The 18014-nt window shown below is 36.6% G+C and overlaps 1 protein-coding gene across 2 annotated transcripts; it reads right to left on the bottom strand.

The window, feature by feature from the left end:
* Positions 1-2753: 2753 nt before the first annotated feature.
* LOC134663772 (importin subunit beta-1) lies at positions 2754-17963 on the bottom strand. Of its 2 annotated transcripts, XM_063520254.1 has the most exons (11): positions 17781-17963; positions 17082-17323; positions 16448-16628; positions 15001-15260; positions 14331-14517; positions 12917-14058; positions 12469-12639; positions 9387-9509; positions 8371-8663; positions 7759-7816; positions 2754-7513 (listed from the first exon to the last, which is right to left on the bottom strand). In XM_063520254.1, the coding sequence occupies exons 1-10, from the start codon at positions 17836-17838 to the stop codon at positions 7762-7764; spliced, it is 2712 nt and encodes a 903-aa protein (XP_063376324.1). In that variant the 5' UTR covers positions 17839-17963; the 3' UTR covers positions 2754-7513; positions 7759-7761. The 2 variants fall into 2 exon arrangements, with proteins under 2 accessions (XP_063376324.1, XP_063376325.1); XM_063520255.1 differs by lacking the exon at positions 7759-7816 and having other exon boundaries at positions 17781-17962.
* Between the last annotated feature and the right edge of the window lie 51 nt (positions 17964-18014).

Below are 18014 nucleotides of genomic sequence, written 5' to 3'. Positions count from 1 at the left end.
CGCTTATATCTCGGAAACTATGCGTTCTAACGACATGATTATTATACAAAATGAAATTTGCTACAAGCTACAATTTTTACGATATCTGGAGGGCCCTCCACACTTGTGCGCGAATCGCGACGCGAAGCCGCGAAATCGAATGTGGCGTCGATTTCGCATATTGTTGACGCCTTCGCGCCTTGTTCCCCGTTTATACGGTTCCGTACCTCAAAAGGAAAAACGGAACCTTTATACTCGTGCGTCTGGCTCTGGCTGTCCGTCTGTCACAGCCTATTTTCTCCGAAACTGCTGGACCAATTAAGTTGAAATTTGGCACACATATGTAAGTTTGTGACCCAAAGATGCTCGTGTAACGTAAATAAATGAATTTTAAATATGGAGGCCATTTTTGGGGGTAAATGAGAAAATTTAAAAATAAAGTTTTTCAAACTATATCGTGTTACATATCAAATCAAAGAGCTCATTGTAAGAATCTCAAATTTTTTTTTATAATTTTAGAATAAATAATTATAAGCAGTTATTCAAGAAAATAGGCATAAAAAATTTTTTTCTGATGTTTCTTTTTTAGATTTTTTGAATGTTTTTGTAGGTACATAAAAAGTCAATGTTATTGGTAAAACTGTAACTTACAATGAATAAGTATTTGCTTATTTTTTACGTAAAACCTATGTTCCTATGATCATGTCACAAGGACGTATAGTTTCTGAGATATAATAAGCGAAAAACCGAAAAATGTGACCTTCAAACCAAACCCCCCTACTTTTGATATGTTCACCTCCTAACGAGTCCAAAAAGTTACTAAGTAAAAAATGTGTCCCAAGCATTTCCCTCTATACCTTTTCGTTGCCTGATCTAAATGTAGTCAATATGATGAGTGCTGATGCTGATGAAGGGGCGGCTACAAGACTTGGGGCCTAGGGCGGCAAAGACTGCAAATCCGCCACTGAGCCTAATGACATACTTACAGTAGCTAACACACTACCGCACCGCACCAAGGTCATTGTGGGACGCACCCATAAGTAAAAGGGAGAAAGCGATATCTCTTTCTCCCTCTTACTTATGGGTGCGTCCCACAATGACCTTGGTGCGGTGCGATAGTGTGTTAGCTACTTACGGCGTGAGCGCACATTGAATCCTAACTGAAGCTAGAATAAGGATTGTATTGGGGACAACGAGTCCCTTGATTATTGGCGCCTTAGTCTAATAAAATAAAACATAGTCTTCTCTACCCAGAGTGACACAAGCCTACGTCACAATAACATTGCCACTTTATATAGCGCTATCGCATATTATCAAATAGCGCTGTCGCATGATGACGTAGGCTTGTGTCAGTCACGTGACCACGAAAAGACGGCAAGAGAGTACCAGCCTACCAGGCGGAGTATATTATTATACCATGATTGGCGCAGTGTTGTCAAGTTTCCGATGTAGGCGGCCAACAACGCGTAAAGGAGCGTGCGTGTACTGTAGGGAGCAGCACCTGCTTTGGCGTCAAGTTTAAGCTTCCAATTTAGGTCACAAGATGGCAAACCCTCCAACGTACACGGTCCCTTTATAGTAGTGTACCCTATAATGGGCGTGGAACCAGTAATGGGACAAAAAACCACAAATTCTCTAAAATAAGTGTCTAAAAGTAGTTTATAAACACTGGCTGTATATTATCATAAATAAGAGTCCTAGAGCTGTTTCAGTTTTAATTTTTATTAAATTTGGTTGTTTTTTTAAGAAATTGGCGTCAACCCAAAAGTTGTCGTGTCACTGAAAAAAAATACTACTACGAATTCTTAACAACTGCGCTAAGAGAGGCGAGTTAATCTATTACATTACAATTAATTAATACTTGATAAAAACTAGAATGTGTTTTGTTAATTGCATTTACCATGAGATAAGGTATATAACATACTATGTTGTGACTCCACAGATTTACAAAAATAGTGGTATTTGGCCCAATCCCATTATAGGAGCTGTAAAACTGCATACCTCCTATAATGGGACAATTTACATAATGATGTTTGCCATGCCATCATTTCATATTTAAACAATACAGAAGTAAAATGTAGTTACGAAATATGTCAACCAGGAGGTATGCTCGGACTTCGGCTAAATTAATATCGTTTTTCCATGGGTCAAATCTTGGTAGCCGAATTTGAGCCACTTTCCGATTTCCGATTGAGTTGAAATTTTGTATTCGTAATTAAATATGCAAATCGGATGATAATGCAATATTATGATAACATGGACCAGATCTGATGACCTATTTCAATATTTTATACTGATAGAGCACTGTCCATTATAGGGGGGCCCATTACTGGAGCTTTGGTGTCCATGATTGGGAAAAAAAAGGATAGTTTTAATTTGTTAAGTATGTGGAAACTCATTGCAGTATCTTTGATACAACACGCCTAAAACGTGAAAGACGGATAGGACTTTCATCTTTTAACACGCTAAGCGATAGACCATTTACATGTATTAGGGAAATATCACAAATACTCCAAATTCCCTCTTAAATGTCCCATGACTGGTGCTGTTACTATATAACCTTTTTTAGGGATAACGTAGCGAGGGACTCTAAAATAGAGCCCTGAGCGTAGTGACTCTCTATCGATGGATTTAGATTTTTCGATGTTGGCGGTAGGTCCTCAGGCCTTAGGTAACACAGGAGTTGGATCCAGGGGACAGGACGGGGACGCTGGGATTATGTTTTGTAAGGAGAGTTGAACTTTACGTACTGTAATAGAATATTAAAACAAACATTGTTAACATCTAAATGTTTTATTTACTATAGAACAGTTTACAGAATAGTATTCAGAGTCAAAAGAAAGTAATTAAATAAAATGATGTAACAAAATAATTTTAATCGATTTTCGCGCAGGAAAAGTGGGTGGTATTCATCGACTCGATGCCTTCGATTCTAATTCAGAACCTTTCATGGCATGGCACTAGTCCTCACACATTCTCCTATCATACTCAATTAAAACAAACTTTAATACGGCGCATTATTTGATCAATACAAATAAAATCTGAAGATCAATAAGACACCTAAAAAAAATCTTGCATAATTCGCGCAAACATCATCCCTGTCAGTGATGCTCACAGACTAGCAGACACTCCAACTCAATCGGCATTCACCTGGCGACCTGCTCGGTCCACACTGGGGGCGCGGTCCGTCCGGCGAGCGGCCACAGCCCGCCCCGACTTACTTGACCATTTCCGTTACCTACTGTAAAGTAACGCATTTGTGTAACGCACAATCCAACTCGGTACATGTTTTATGGGTACTGTACGGTGCGGTAATTATAGATACAAAATGATAAGCAGTACACATTTGCGATGTTATTAAATTTAACATCAACAACCGATAATGAGTGTATATTTTGTTTCAGGAAGCGTCACCAGTTCGTACGAGTAAAAGGCACTTAAGTCAATCTACGTTTATGGCAACAATATCAAACTGCGATGTGTTTTTTTGACAGTCATTTGAGGATTACGACTCTTTAAAATAAATAAGTAGGTATATCAGTATCATACCCGTGCTTCTCAGCGACCTGCAGTACCTGCACCGAAGAACTACATAAAAGTAAAAATGAGCATCGCTTAATTACTTTACATTACTCATAAAACTAGGTAACCAAGAATCGACTATGTAGAAACAGGTAACACGAAAAGCTTGTAAACTACCTAGTTTATGGACACTCATCTAGGTAACGAGTGAGATACCCTAGAAGTAACTAGCCTGTAAAATAGGCTGACGCACACATGACAATACTTTAGAGTTTAATAATGAGATAACTGGAATTGCCGTAACCAAAATCATAATTGTTGACATACGTTTAATATAAAAAAACCGCATATTTGAACGTATAATTCAAAAAGTTTTGGCCCATTCATCATTTCCTCTCTTCACAAGTAGCACCAATAGTACAGTCATTATAGATTTTGACCCGTGAATAATTAGTTCTTGGATTTTTTTTTCGTAGGTCCCTCGGGGGGGTCACTGGGAGTGTAAATTCAAAAAGTAGGCTGAATCAGGCTCCTGCGTATATTCGAAAAATTTTCTTCAATAACTCGGCCATTTTTGATTTTACAGTAAAACCGTAAGGACAAAAATTGTAGGAAATTTGATTCTCTACAAGTTAGTCCAGTCATTATATCCAAAAAACCGACCCTTCCCGTGAATAATCAGTTCTTGGATTTTTTTTTGTACGTCCCTCGGGGGAATCACTGGGAGTGTAAATTCAAAAAGTAGACTGAATCAGGGTCCTGTGTATATTCGAAAAACGGTTTTTCTTGAATAACCCGGTCATTTTTGATTTTACAGTAAAACCGTGAGGACAAAAATTGTTCAGAATTTGATTCTCTACAACTTTGTTTCCCTTCATTTATGCCGTAAAGCGTGGAACATAGGAGATAATGATAATATTTTGAATTTGTCGCGTTTTTCAGGTTTAATTTCTAAAATATCGATTTTGGGGGAAAAAAGGTAGGAACCAAAACTGTTCAGAATTTGATTCTCTACAAGTTTAGTCCTCTTCATTTATGTCGTAAAGTTCAAAATAAACGAGATGTTGAAAATATTTTGAATTTGTCGCTTTTTTCAAATTTTATTTCCAAACTATCGATCCTAGAAGAAAAATTGTGAGGACCAAACTTGTAGAGAATCAAATTTTCTAAAATTTTTGTTCTCACGGTTTTACTGTAAAATCAAAAATGACCGAGTTATTCAAGAAAAACCGTTTTTCGAATATACACAGGACCCTGATTCAGTCTACTTTTTGAATTTACACTCCCAGTGATTCCCCCGAGGGACGTACAAAAAAAATCCAAGAACTGATTAATCACGGGAGGGGTCGGTTTTTTGGATATAATGACTGGACTAACTTGTAGAGAATCAAATTTCCTACAATTTTTGTTCTTACAGTTTTACTGTAAAATCAAAAATGGCCGAGATATTGAAGAAAAACCGTTTTTTTTGGAAAAAAACATTTTTCGAATATACGCAGGAGCCTGATTCAGCCTACTTTTTGAATTTACACTCCCAGTGACCCCCCCGAGGGACCTACGAAAAAAAAATCCAAGAACTAATTATTCACGGGTAGGGTCGGTTTTTTGGATATAATGACCGTACTACAAAATTCATCGACATTTGATAAGTTAGTTGCTGCTTTTAAAATTATCCGGTTCTGTGGTTGCCATTGAGTTGGCAAGTTTAGTAGGCAGGGTTAAAAAACAATTTGGGTACTTAACTATAATCAACATAAATGTAACCAGCAACGTATTAAGGAAACAAGCATGATTTATTACTTTGCTATTTCTCTAAATAACAAAGGTTATGGTTTGATGAAAAATTATTATCGAAATAGCGATTCCAAACCACCGTTATTCGAATTGGTCAAAAATAGACACGCACCGACGACAAACTAGTTTAAATATCCTATATTTAATTAAAATATGTGATTTTGTTACGTCGCTGATATAACAAAATAATTTAGCTTAGTACCAAATTGAGCTGATTTCACAGACTTAATATCCATGGTTTTAATTTAAACTCATTGTATTTTGATATTCCTATTCTTAAAGTTTCGGTTCAGTAGTTATCAGTCGCATGGCCAACAATAGATTGCCACTCAATGTCGCAAGGAAACGATATTAATTACATATGTACAAATAATGTAAGCTTGAGATCCGAAGGCAGTGTCTACTTACTCATCACAAATACTTGTTTAGCCATGACATCAAAACCTTAAGGTTTCAACTGACTGTTTTATTAGTAATAATATGCATTTTGTTTAAATTAAAGTTTTATTTAAAGCCAATGAGGGTTTCCGCGATTGAGATTTTCACAAGATAGCAGCACCGTGACGAGAGGTCTTTTTGACAGCTGCTGCCAAAATCCACCAAAAAAAAACCTGGAACATGATTGGTGGGATTATGACAGCTAGACCTCTCGCCACGGTGCTGTTATCTAGTGAAAAACTCGATCGAGGAAACCCTCATTATCGTATTGTTTGGTAGACGAGTACTGTGATGAACAAGTAGCTATCACCAATATGGCGGCCTCCTGTCTCAATTAAAGTTGATGGAACCTTATACAATAATCCATCTCTCCATTAAGATCGACACATGCCTTAGTTTACAAAAGATCTGTGATAATCATCCATTCGTCTCCTTTTACGTGCATTCTCGATCATTCATACGTCTTTTCGCACTGTTACAAAACACAATTAGTAATAAATTTATAAAATTCATAATCCCTTGCACATGTGCATGCCTAAAATAACATTCGTCCTCTGTCATACTGTCGCGCTTTCAAATTAAATTCACTATCACTTTTTTCTCACATAAGTAAACATACCACAGCCACTGTCTGTATTTAAAATACCAAATAGGAAAAATGCTTTAAAGATTAACATGGAAAGATTACTATAGTCAGGCGTACTTAAATTACTCCGAATAGTAAACCGCGCCAGGTGCATTGTTCGCAGGCATTTGTCGATCATTTACCGACTTGATATCATTTACTACTATAAATTAAATCCGGATATAATGTCATCTGCATACTTTGTAGGGGTATAAAACTCGCTAGAGCTTACTTAAGTATAGTGTTACGAGATGATAGAAAATACACTACAGGAAAAAAATTAACATAGGGTAGTTCCCTTCCCTCACCCATCACAATCGGCATTTTAAATGAACCGGCATGCCATTGTTGCTTCCCTATGCTTACTCGTCATTTATTTAAATAGCTGACAAACTAGACAAAATAAGAAACAGAGAAAGCAGTGTTAGTAAAGGCAACAAAAAAAAAACTACTACGCATTAAACATTACGGTTTAAAAAAAAACGTCACTACCAGTAACCATTTATAAATAACTGATTGCTTATATAAATAAATCTAAACTACTTTTCTCGTGTTTCTTTTTTTTACAATAGTCATTGATATAATCTACGTTATTAAAACAATCGACGCTGAAATAACTTCCGTATTAATACTAAAATGTTACAATTAGGCAATGGAGTTAAAAAAGCAGTTGAGTGGTCAAATATAAAACTTGTGCCGCTTATTCTGTTCTGATTCTGATATAAAAGGTGACAGGATAGATGCAATATTTAACTTTTATTTCCTGTGAGCAATCGCCTGATAAGGTAAATCTTCCGAATAGATCATTTCATAAGGGCAACAATATTAAAAAACTTAGGACCCAGTTTAGGTTTTAGGATCCTAGAAGGCGACGGCTAAACTGAGAAATTAGCTTTTTTAACTCCATTAAGTGCACTGTCTTACTATTAGGTATTGAGCGCACACAATCAGCTTATAAGACTTAATTCCCCAAAATAGCATGCAGTCTAGTGAAATTATACCGGAAGAGAAAAGCCCGGAATCGAATGCACCTAACGACTTATGAATAATGACACCAAAGACGCTATACATAACCTGACATACATTTGAGTTGTTTACCAGCAGCAGGTGGTTTGAAACTGCGTTACGTCGCTTTTACATAGCGTTTTTTCAAATCTGGAAGCAGAAAGTCTTTATTAATGAATTTTCCAAATGCTACACAACATTATATTGCATAGATTTCTGTAATATTGTGCCTAAAAGTTTGTTCTAATGATCTTTATCCGGGGGCTATTAATTTTATTTTTATATTAAGTTCTTATGTTGAAGTCAGAATTTAACAAACAAGCAAAAAGAAGGACAAACCGTAAGAATCAGAATATATACGAGTCCACTTTATTATGTAACAAGAAGTAACTAACCGACTATACGCGCACTGGACTCGCGGAGACTTCACCGTAGGCATACGACGTCGACAAACTGGGAACGTGTTAAATTGAAAGTACAGCTCAATCAAATTGCAGTCAGTCGTATTGTACATATTATTACTATGTGCACAGCTTAGTATATTGTCGAAATTATCAGATATAAACTATTTATAGGAAATAAATCTGTTCAGTATAATAGAAAGACAAGGCGGAATAAGTTATGCTAGATGTCGATCGACATACATAGATGTAAAATATTTGCGTTTCTTAAGACCGCTTCCTCATCTCCGGACGCTTTTTCGCATTCGAGCCATCACACATATGTGAATGTTGCAGTTTTCAACCGGTTGGAAAAGTTCTCATATTTTGTCGAAAAAAATACAGGAAATAAATAAGATGAAAATTCTAGAAATGGCAAGTTTCATTTTCCATACAAAAAAAGAGAAATTTACTAAATTATGCCATGTGGAAATTTCGAATTTTTTATAAGTTTCCGACGGCACATCAGTAGTTCCGACATCGCACCGAGGAAGCGGCCTAAGTTACTCGGGGAGGTCGGCAGGGCACGGGCACGGGCTCGGGTGTGAGGGGAGGGCGGGTACTGACCAGCTGGCGGGCGGCGCCTGCTGCTTGAGCTTGCGGATCTCCTTGGTGGCCCAGTTGGCGAGCGTCTTGGTGCGCGGCGTGCGCGAGCGGCGCGCGGCCGCCAGCAGGTCGAGCAGCGGCCGCTGCTCCAGCACCGGCAGCACGCGCGCGCCGAACGCCGCGCACAGGTCGCCCGCCAGCCCCGCCACCGCCGACATGTGCGCGTCCGTGCGCTCCGGCTCCACCGCCACCGCCATCATGAAGTTCACGATCGCGTTCACGTGCGGCTCCACCAGCGCCACGTCCGCGCGCACCTGTCACACGCCATACATTACTACACGACTGCGTTCACCCGGTCATTTTAATAAAACAATTAAACTTCACAAAACTAAACTAAATCTCTTCTTATATACCGGTGGCGAGGCGTTAGATTTGCTAGAAATACTTTACTTACATTTTTACTTATCTTTTGCTACCATACATGATGCCTACTAACTAAGAGATCTAAGTAAGGGTATATCACCCCGTGCCCAGAAATTGGGCAGATGGAATATCTTCTACCTGGGGGCTATTCATAATAATATATTACGTCATTTCTAATGGGGGGGGGGGGGGTTTGCAAAAATCGATGACGTCATCTATGGACAGCCCCCTGGCCAATTTCTTTGTCTCACTCAATGTGCATTGCGTCTCACTCTCTCATTAAGCAAAATGTAATGTACACATTGGACAGATGGAATACTCGTACCACCCTAAGAAACAACAAAACAAAAGTAAATACTACGAGAACAGAAGGGGGGGGGGGGGTCTGGACCACGGATGATGGTAGCATGACGAGGAGGAAACGGGGTCATTCGAAGCATGATTTTTGGACTATTTTAGGGGGGGGGGGGTCAAAAATCGATGACGTAATTTATGGACAGCCCCTAAACACGGATTTAAACTTTCACGATTTTCACACATTATTAAACTGTACAACGGGACTTAACCGCGTATTTAAGTACAACAAACAACCGCACAGTAAACAGTTGGCATACCTCTCCGCCTGCTCCTTTCAGGCCCTGAATGATGCCGGTGTACGCTTCCAGCACGCTCTCGCGCAGCTCGCCCAGGTACTCCACCATGGCGAAGTCGTTACGGTCCACTTGGGCGTTGCTGGCCTGTTAACAAACATAACCAGCTGTTTTAGTAAACCAGAAATAAACTTTGCTGGAGTGCGAGTCAGATTCGCGCACGAAGGGTACCGTGCCATTACGCAAAAAACGGCATAAAAATCACCATTGTTGTATGGGTGCCCCACTTAAATATTTATTTAGTCCCCAAAGAAAACGAATCATATGAGTCCAATTTCGAAGGGCCTCATCGGGGGCAAGGGGGCAAGGGATAAGGGGAGCCATCGAAGACTTCCACTATCCTTTTGGCTCCATCTCCCAGTGTTGGCAAAATATCAATTCGAATTGACGATTGACGATTGAGGATTGACCGATCAATTCGAATTGACGATTGACGATTGACGAAACTAATTCTAAATCTACTGATTGAAGATTGACGATTACTAATCGTTAATTCGAATTGACCGGTCAATCCTCAATCCTCAATCGTCAATTCGGATTGACGATTACTTTGTATGTATACCTAATGTCCTTTCTATTTAGGCCATTTTTTGAAACTGACCAAATGCGTTCCGAAGCGGTGTCCGAGTTTACCAAAGGTTCCGAAACATGTTTCTGACGGCATTATGAAGGATGTCCTTTTTGGAACATTTTCGGGATTTTCCTTGAAATTAACCGATTGCGTTCAAAATCGATATCTGAGGTGCCCAAAGGTTTCGAAACTTGTTACCGAGGGAAATATTGAGAGATGCCCTTTTTTGGGACATTTCTAGAAATTACCCGATTGCGTTTAAAATCGATATCTGAGGTAGCCAGAGGTTTCTAAACATCTTTTCGACTGCAATATTGAAAGGTGTCCTGTTTCGGGACATTTTAGTGACATTTTTTGAAAGTGACTGCTTGCATTCAAAATCGATATCTAAGGTGCAAAACATGATTTCAACGGCAGTATTTAGATTCTACCAGGGACAGAATACCGGTTACCTTAACCGGGGTTTTTCATAGGGTTATTTTAGAAGCGGTTGTAAAAACACCTACCATAACGGTAACCGTCTGATAAGGTAACACTTTGATTCGGTAACCGTATCAGATACGGTTAACCTCTGTTACCGGTAACCGAAATAAAAACCCAGTCTATTCAGTTACCTCATTATAAAGTTTTTGACCAGTTCAAACGATTGTAATCTTTACGCACACTTAAATTCAAGTTGTTATTGAATAACCGAGGTTGGCATGAGCGATCTATGAAGCCTCCAGCATAAATAAGTTTTTTTGCCGTTCCTCTGTTTATCTTTGTATCTACCTGTGTGGTCTGTTCTTATTATAAATCTTATTATATTATAAATAAAATAAATAAAGTAAAAGAAATAAATAATGTAAATAAAATAAATAAAAGTAATTAAATACAATAAATAATATAAATAAAATACAAAATAAATAAAACAAAAAAAAAAAAAAAAAAAATAAAATAAATAAAATAAATAAAATAAATAAAATAAATAAAATAAATAAAATAAATAAAATAAATAAAATAAATGAAATAAATGAAATAAATGAAATAAATGAAATAAATGAAATAAATGAAATAAATGAAATAAATGAAATAAATGAAATAAATGAAATAAATGAAATAAATGAAATAAATGAAATAAATGAAATAAATGAAATAAATGAAATAAATGAAATAAATGAAATAAATGAAATAAATGAAATAAATGAAATAAATGAAATAAATGAAATAAATGAAATAAATGAAATAAATGAAATAAATGAAATAAATGAAATAAATAAAATAAATAAAATAAATAAAATAAATAAAATAAATAAAATAAATAAAATAAATAAAATAAATAAAATAAATAAAATAAATAAAATAAATAAAATAAATAAAATAAATAAAATAAATAAAATAAATAAAATAAATAAAATAAATAAAATAAATAAAATAAATAAAATAAATAAAATAAATAAAATAAATAAAATAAATAAAATAAATAAAATAAATAAAATAAATAAAATAAATAAAATAAATAAAATAAATAAAATAAATAAAATAAATAAAATAAATAAAATAAATAAAATAAATAAAATAAATAAAATAAATAAAAGAAATAAAATAAATAAAATAAATAAAATAAATAAAATAAATAAAATAAATAAAATAAATAAAATAAATAAAATAAATAAAATAAATAACTAAATAAATTAAATAAATTAAATAAATTAAATAAATTAAATAAATTAAATAAATTAAATAAATTAAATAAATTAAATAAATTAAATAAATTACATAAATTAAATAAATTAAATAAATTAAATAAATTAAATAAATTAAAAAAAAATCAAGTAAATAAAATAAATAAAATAAAAAATAAAAAAAAAGAATAAAAAAAATCAAGTAAATAAAATAAATAAATATATATATATAAATAAAATAAATAAGATACATTAAATAAATAATATATAAAATAAATAAAATAAGTACTCCCGATCCTGTAATAATAAAATTATAGGTCGTCAGTCAATACTGACATCAGGAACATGTTTTCGAACCTCTGGGAACCTCAGATATCGAATTTAAGTCCAGTAAGTCCCAAAAACTTACACCTTTACCTTTGAAAAGTAATCTTAGGGACTATGGTTAATCTAGATTGAGAATTGATTTAATCCGAATTGAGGATTGATGCGTTAATTCAAATTGATTCAATCGGATTGCCGCGTCAATCAGAATTGATTCAATTCGAATTGATCAATCCGGATTGATCAATTCGGATTGACGCGTCAATTCGATTGATCAATCCGGATTGATTTAGTTCAGATTGATGCCAACACTGCCATCTCCATAATCAGATCAGTTTCATGTTATGCAAAGTTTCAGATTAATATGGCTATTTGAAGTAAGTTAAATTCGACTTGCAGGATTTAATTACATTGTTAGTTATGTACGTAGTGAAATAAATATACCATAATAAATAGTATTAATAAGAAATAATATTGTATTAATTACCTGCAGCAACATTTGCATGACGACATCGAAGTATTTGGCGAAATCAGGTCCAATGCTCAGAGCAATGTCTCCAAACACGGACAGGATCTGCGGCTTCACCGAGCGGTGGATGGTCGGGTCGCCGAGGTTCTCCAGAAGCAACAGGATAATCTCGTCACAGTAGGGGAGTGCCTGTAATATATACAACTAGTTTAGATCAAACGACAAATACACAATTAAATTGCCTGCCTGGTAGAAATGATTAGGAATTGAACCCTCTCTCTCTGGCTTTTCAACCTGTCAATGTCGTGTCAACCCTAATAATTGCTCGGAGCAATGCTAAGCCGAGTTTGGCCGAAGTCAGGAGTTTCACACCCCTGACTCTAATATTAACAGGCATATTTTTTTTTATCAATCCTTCTTAGTTGAGACTTGAGTGGTATAAGATATTAACTTCTGATCAACTCACCTTACTCTTAAGTACTCTGCAAATATCTCCAGTTAATCCAACAGCAGCTATGCATACTTGATATTCCTGGTGATTCTTAAGTCCAACATAAAGATATCTTTTGAAGGCGTCCATGTATTTTAGGAAGCCTTCTCCTAGCACCTCGACTAGGGTAGAGACGGCCATAAGGGCGTCCTCTTGCACGCCGCCAGCCTTGCCGGCGTTGCTCGCGAACATAGTGAGAAGCGCAGTCATGATGGCATCAGATATTTGCGGCGCATCTTCAGGGGTCACTTTTCGCAAAACGGATTGAAGAGTCGCGCACAGAAGGCTCTGTAAGTCGTTGAATTGCGAGCGGTCCGCTTGGCTGGAAATATGATTCTCCATCTGCAAGACTTGTTGCAGTCGCTCCAAAATAACCATCGTCGTCTTTTGTACGGTGATATAGCAATCCGAGGGAGAGTTCTTGACCATCTCCATGAGCGCCTCATAGGCGGCCGATCTCAAGTTGTGTTGGGCGGCGTCCTGACGGTCAGTGGTCTCCAAGAGACGTTCAATGATGAAGTCAAAGTATTTTGACATACAGTAAGTTTTAGGTTGGTTAGAGTCGCCACAGTCTGCGGCTTCGTACGCGGCTTCGGCCAATCCGGTAAATGCCCAGCACACGTTTGCCGCGACACGAGGTTCAGCCTTTAGTCCGTTGACGAGACTCTCTAGCAGGGGTTTGAGATAAGTTTCATTGATAGCTGCCTCTGGAACGATTTCGCAAATCCTTCCGAAGGTCCACGCTGCCGTGTCCCGCACGGCGACGCTGGAGTCGTACATGGCCTCGATGAGGGTCGGCATGGCCTTCTCGACCAGGGGTTTGAGAGTATTCGATTCAAGGCCGCCTAATATTGAACCGAAGGCCATTAGGGCGGCTTCTCTGAACCGCCAATTCTCATGTTTGATATTTTGATTTATGAAAGGCAGGACGTGTGGAACAATTTCGTCTTCGCAGCAGTTGGATAGGAGCATTAGGCAGACCGAGGCAGCCTTTGAAGGATTCCAATCCAATTCATCATCAGTGTCATCTTGTTTAGTGAGCTTTTGCATTAGCACCGGTGCTAAGTATTGTAGAGCACCTCTCGCGTAAAACCTCGAGGTTCGTACTGGGGGACGACCTAATAAACAATCAAACGATCAATAAAGTCGAAATGCCTTTCCTTAACATGTACAAATAACAGTTTATTTTCCACTACTGTGAAAAAAAAAACAGAGCCAGAACCAGAGCCCAGAAACTGATCACTACTGTCTCTGTTTGTCTGTCAAAGTCAATTTGGTGCAAAAATATTAGAGTAATTTAGTTGACATAGTATAGTTGAGTTGACAGAGTCAACAAGAGATAGTAGATTCACCCATTTATATTGTTGTTCAGAAATTTCAGAATATTTACCCGCATCCGCAGCCTCAGCTTCCTCAATGGCGAGGTCGATTTCCTCGTCACTGACGTTGGACCAGAACTCAATGCCCTGCAGTGATATGTCATCAACATCCGACTTCATCGCCTCCAGGGTGATGGGGAACAGTGCTTGGCCCATGTATGGCTCCATGTATTGGTAGTATAACGATAGAATTTTGACCTAAAAAGATGGTAGAATTATTTATTTCCTTAAAAATGTTATTTTTCTATCTGGGATAGGTTCCGTGTAATAGGATCATAGGATATAGTAATTTGATTTAAAAGGGATAAATTTATAAACCTAGAGCTATACCAGTTAAATTTTCTCCTCTTTTATAAGGTTCAATCTATTACCTTAAACTACTAGTGTCCCTTACAAGTAATATTTTAAATTCCCAGATAATAAAATCGACGCAATATGGTTCTAAGAATTTCTTGAAATTGCTAGTATACTACCCTCATCTGTTTAAGAGCATTTTAACTTAACTGTGCATCTTTAACGGCCGGTTAGCAATCATTACAAAACTGATGGTCAATGTCAAATCCCATACATTTTATCAGGAATGTAACGGTTAGATGTTACTGAAACACAACTTAAGTCGCGCTTTAAAGTACAAGTTAAATGAAAATACCCTTAAACATGTAAATAGAAACCTATACTTACTAAACACTGCAGTGCTGCTACACTTATCCTCATATCAGTTGACTGTGTAGCCTCACACACAACCTCCATAATGAAGTTCCTCTCATTTTCCTTGTCAAAGTTAGCCTTAGTGAACTCAAGTGAGTTGAGCAGAGCCTGGGTGGCGGCCAGTCGCACATGGTTGCTGGGCTCAGTGGACCGCATGCCATGGATAATGGCTGTTAGGATGTGGTTACTCTGCTCTGTCAGCACTTCAGCATCAATATCTTGGCAAATATACCCTGAAATAAAAATATATATATCATCCTACTCTAGTCACATATCAGCCTCACCTCATAAAATCTTAATTGACTACACATTTTCGTATGTTTTTTTTGTCTAGATTATTGGTTCTTAGCTTGTGGTCCCTGGGAGCATCTGATGTGACAGTACAATTGTGACATAAGTATTAACTTCCAAATATTTGGTAGTCCCTAGCAAGAATAGTTTCTCCCCCTTTTCATTGAAAGGTGAACTACTATTGAATGGTTATGAAACATAGCCTTCTCCCCTTCCTTTTGCCTGACTGTGGAACGGTGGATATCTTTTTTACTAATAAATATGTATAACATGAGGAATTTTATATTATTGTGATTGGAATATTGTGTTGTGACAAGATATAAAGGCATTAATAACTACGCAAGTTCTTAACCTTTTGGTGACAAGTGGTCACTGAGCGAAATATTTTTTGCCAAACCCCACTAACTGTTTGGAAGTAAAATACTTATGACAAATAAAGTGAACAAAGGCATGTTCTGTTTTTAAGTGCCACCTTTTGCCAGTTTACTAATGCCAGTTTTTAAAAACTATACGCTTCCTGAAATCATCAGTTTTGTGAATCACTTGCTAAAAACTACTATGCTAGATGCTAGACCATAGAACTTATCCTCAGATACACATGTAATGTGTGAATAAAGACCCTACTTTTTTGTCTCTTGGGATCATTCAAAGTCTTAGTATATCAAATAAAATAAATAGCCTTTTATTTCCTTTCATTATACATAAAGTTTGTTAATATAATTTTGTTAATTTAATTTGTAGGAACCCATTAGGTGAAGGCCTCAAAGTCATATTACAGCATCAGCAGCAGTCTAAGGCATATTACAATGTGCTTACGAATTTCGAGAGAAAAATTACCATCAGTAGTTCATAAAGACAATAATTCAATAAGTTTTTCCCAAAAGTTAGAATTGACTCCCAAATCAATAAAACATGCCTATTCCTCTTCATCTTATCATCTCCTATAGTACATCCTAAACAAGCTTATGGTTCAGTCAGCTTCCTAATTATAAGGAACAGAAAAATTACTCTGTCCCATCTACTGTACGTGGGCCATACTAAAGGATTCTGATATATGAGATGCCTTATTTTTTCTAAGTGGCCAGTCCAGGAATTTTCAGTATGCCCTAAGTATAACAAATTTACTTACCAATGGCCTCTAGAGTGGCTTCCTTCTTTAGTTCAGTAGATTGGGCATTAACAACATTTTCCACCAAGTTGGGAATAAGGTCATTCCACTGGCCCACCGGGAGTTCAGCCACCGCCACATATGCAAGACACTGCGCCGCAGAACTGGGTCGGGTGTCTTCAGTGCCAGTTGCTAACAGGATCTAGAAAAACAATGAAATGCTTGAAATAAATCTCCTAAGGCCCCCATGGTACTTATTACTTTAATCTAATTTAAACCACTGTATATATTTTGTATGTAAATAAATGATTTATTTATATAAAAAAAAAAATTAAACCATGTTGAGTTAAGACAGAGATGCAATTCTTTTGTTTTGTTTGATTCCAAAACAAAATAAATCAACCATATCTCCACCATTGATTTTAAATTGACTATTTTATTGTATGGTGGGCTTTTATTAGAAAACCGGCTTATGGTTTTCGGTGTAATTTTTGGACATAATTGTGGTATAGTAAGTGTGTAAGGTAAGGTAGTATAGTATTTTGGTGAACATTTTAATAAATCTGTTAGTAATTAGCCTTTTAAGGTTAGCATTTCATATAAAACTCCATAATGGGAATAAAAATAATATGCTAGCTCCATTAAGCCATCTTACATTTTTCTTAATATATTGCCTAGTTTCATCTGGTAGGGCAAGCCACCTCTGCTGGTACTGTTGCTTGAGTGAGGCATCTTTGGATGTGAGGTGGTTCTTGAGCTGCAGGCCGGCCGCCATGCGCGCCACCTGACTGTTGCCACCCTGTGCCAGCACATCTGACAGCATCTTGATGAATGCTGTGAAGTTTGTGGCTGCTGCATGGTCAAGGTATTTCTCTGCTGCTTCCAACTCATTTCGATCTGCAATTCACAATTTTACTCTTATAATTATTTTGAAATGAGAATTGAAAAAGGTTAATGTCCGATTTCATTGGCACAAAACATCAGCCTTATCAAGTGAGGTTATCAATTAAGTGATAATCTATGTGTGTATTTCCAAGGAAGTTTATAATTCGAGTTCATCATACTAACGCGGACAAAGCATCAACTTTCCAACTGTTGGAAACTAACAGCATGTTTCGTTTGCAACGAGACATTTTTACAAACTAGAAGATTCTATCCTAGACATAATATTTACATTTTGAAAGAAATGTAACGTGCACGCATCATCATAAGTCGGCATTTTCAACAATATCGAACAGGAAAACTGAAATAGTAGTGTTCATTGTGTGCAAGACAAAATTAGGCGATAACAGTGGTTGACATTTATAGTGAGAAACGCCATGCTCATTGTATTGTAAGAAATATGATTACTTACCGGGAGATATTGTCTTTTCCAATATTTGTATAAGTTGTAACATCGGTTCGGTATGCATCTTGTATTAGTGTTCTAACTTAAATTCAAGGTAAAGATAAATATGGGAGCCGAAAATCTGAGGAAACCGGCACACGACGAAAGAACACTCACTTATTAATGTTACCACACTAAAATAAAATTCAAAATTGCAACATGTAACTGAAGAATTTTATGCTTACAAATAATTATCTGTTC

This window comes from Cydia fagiglandana, chromosome 4 (genome assembly GCF_963556715.1).
Source record: "Cydia fagiglandana chromosome 4, ilCydFagi1.1, whole genome shotgun sequence".
NCBI classification, from domain to species: domain Eukaryota; kingdom Metazoa; phylum Arthropoda; class Insecta; order Lepidoptera; family Tortricidae; genus Cydia; species Cydia fagiglandana.
The sequence above is the reverse complement of the archived record's forward strand: the minus strand, read 5'-3'. Positions and strand labels throughout refer to the sequence as shown.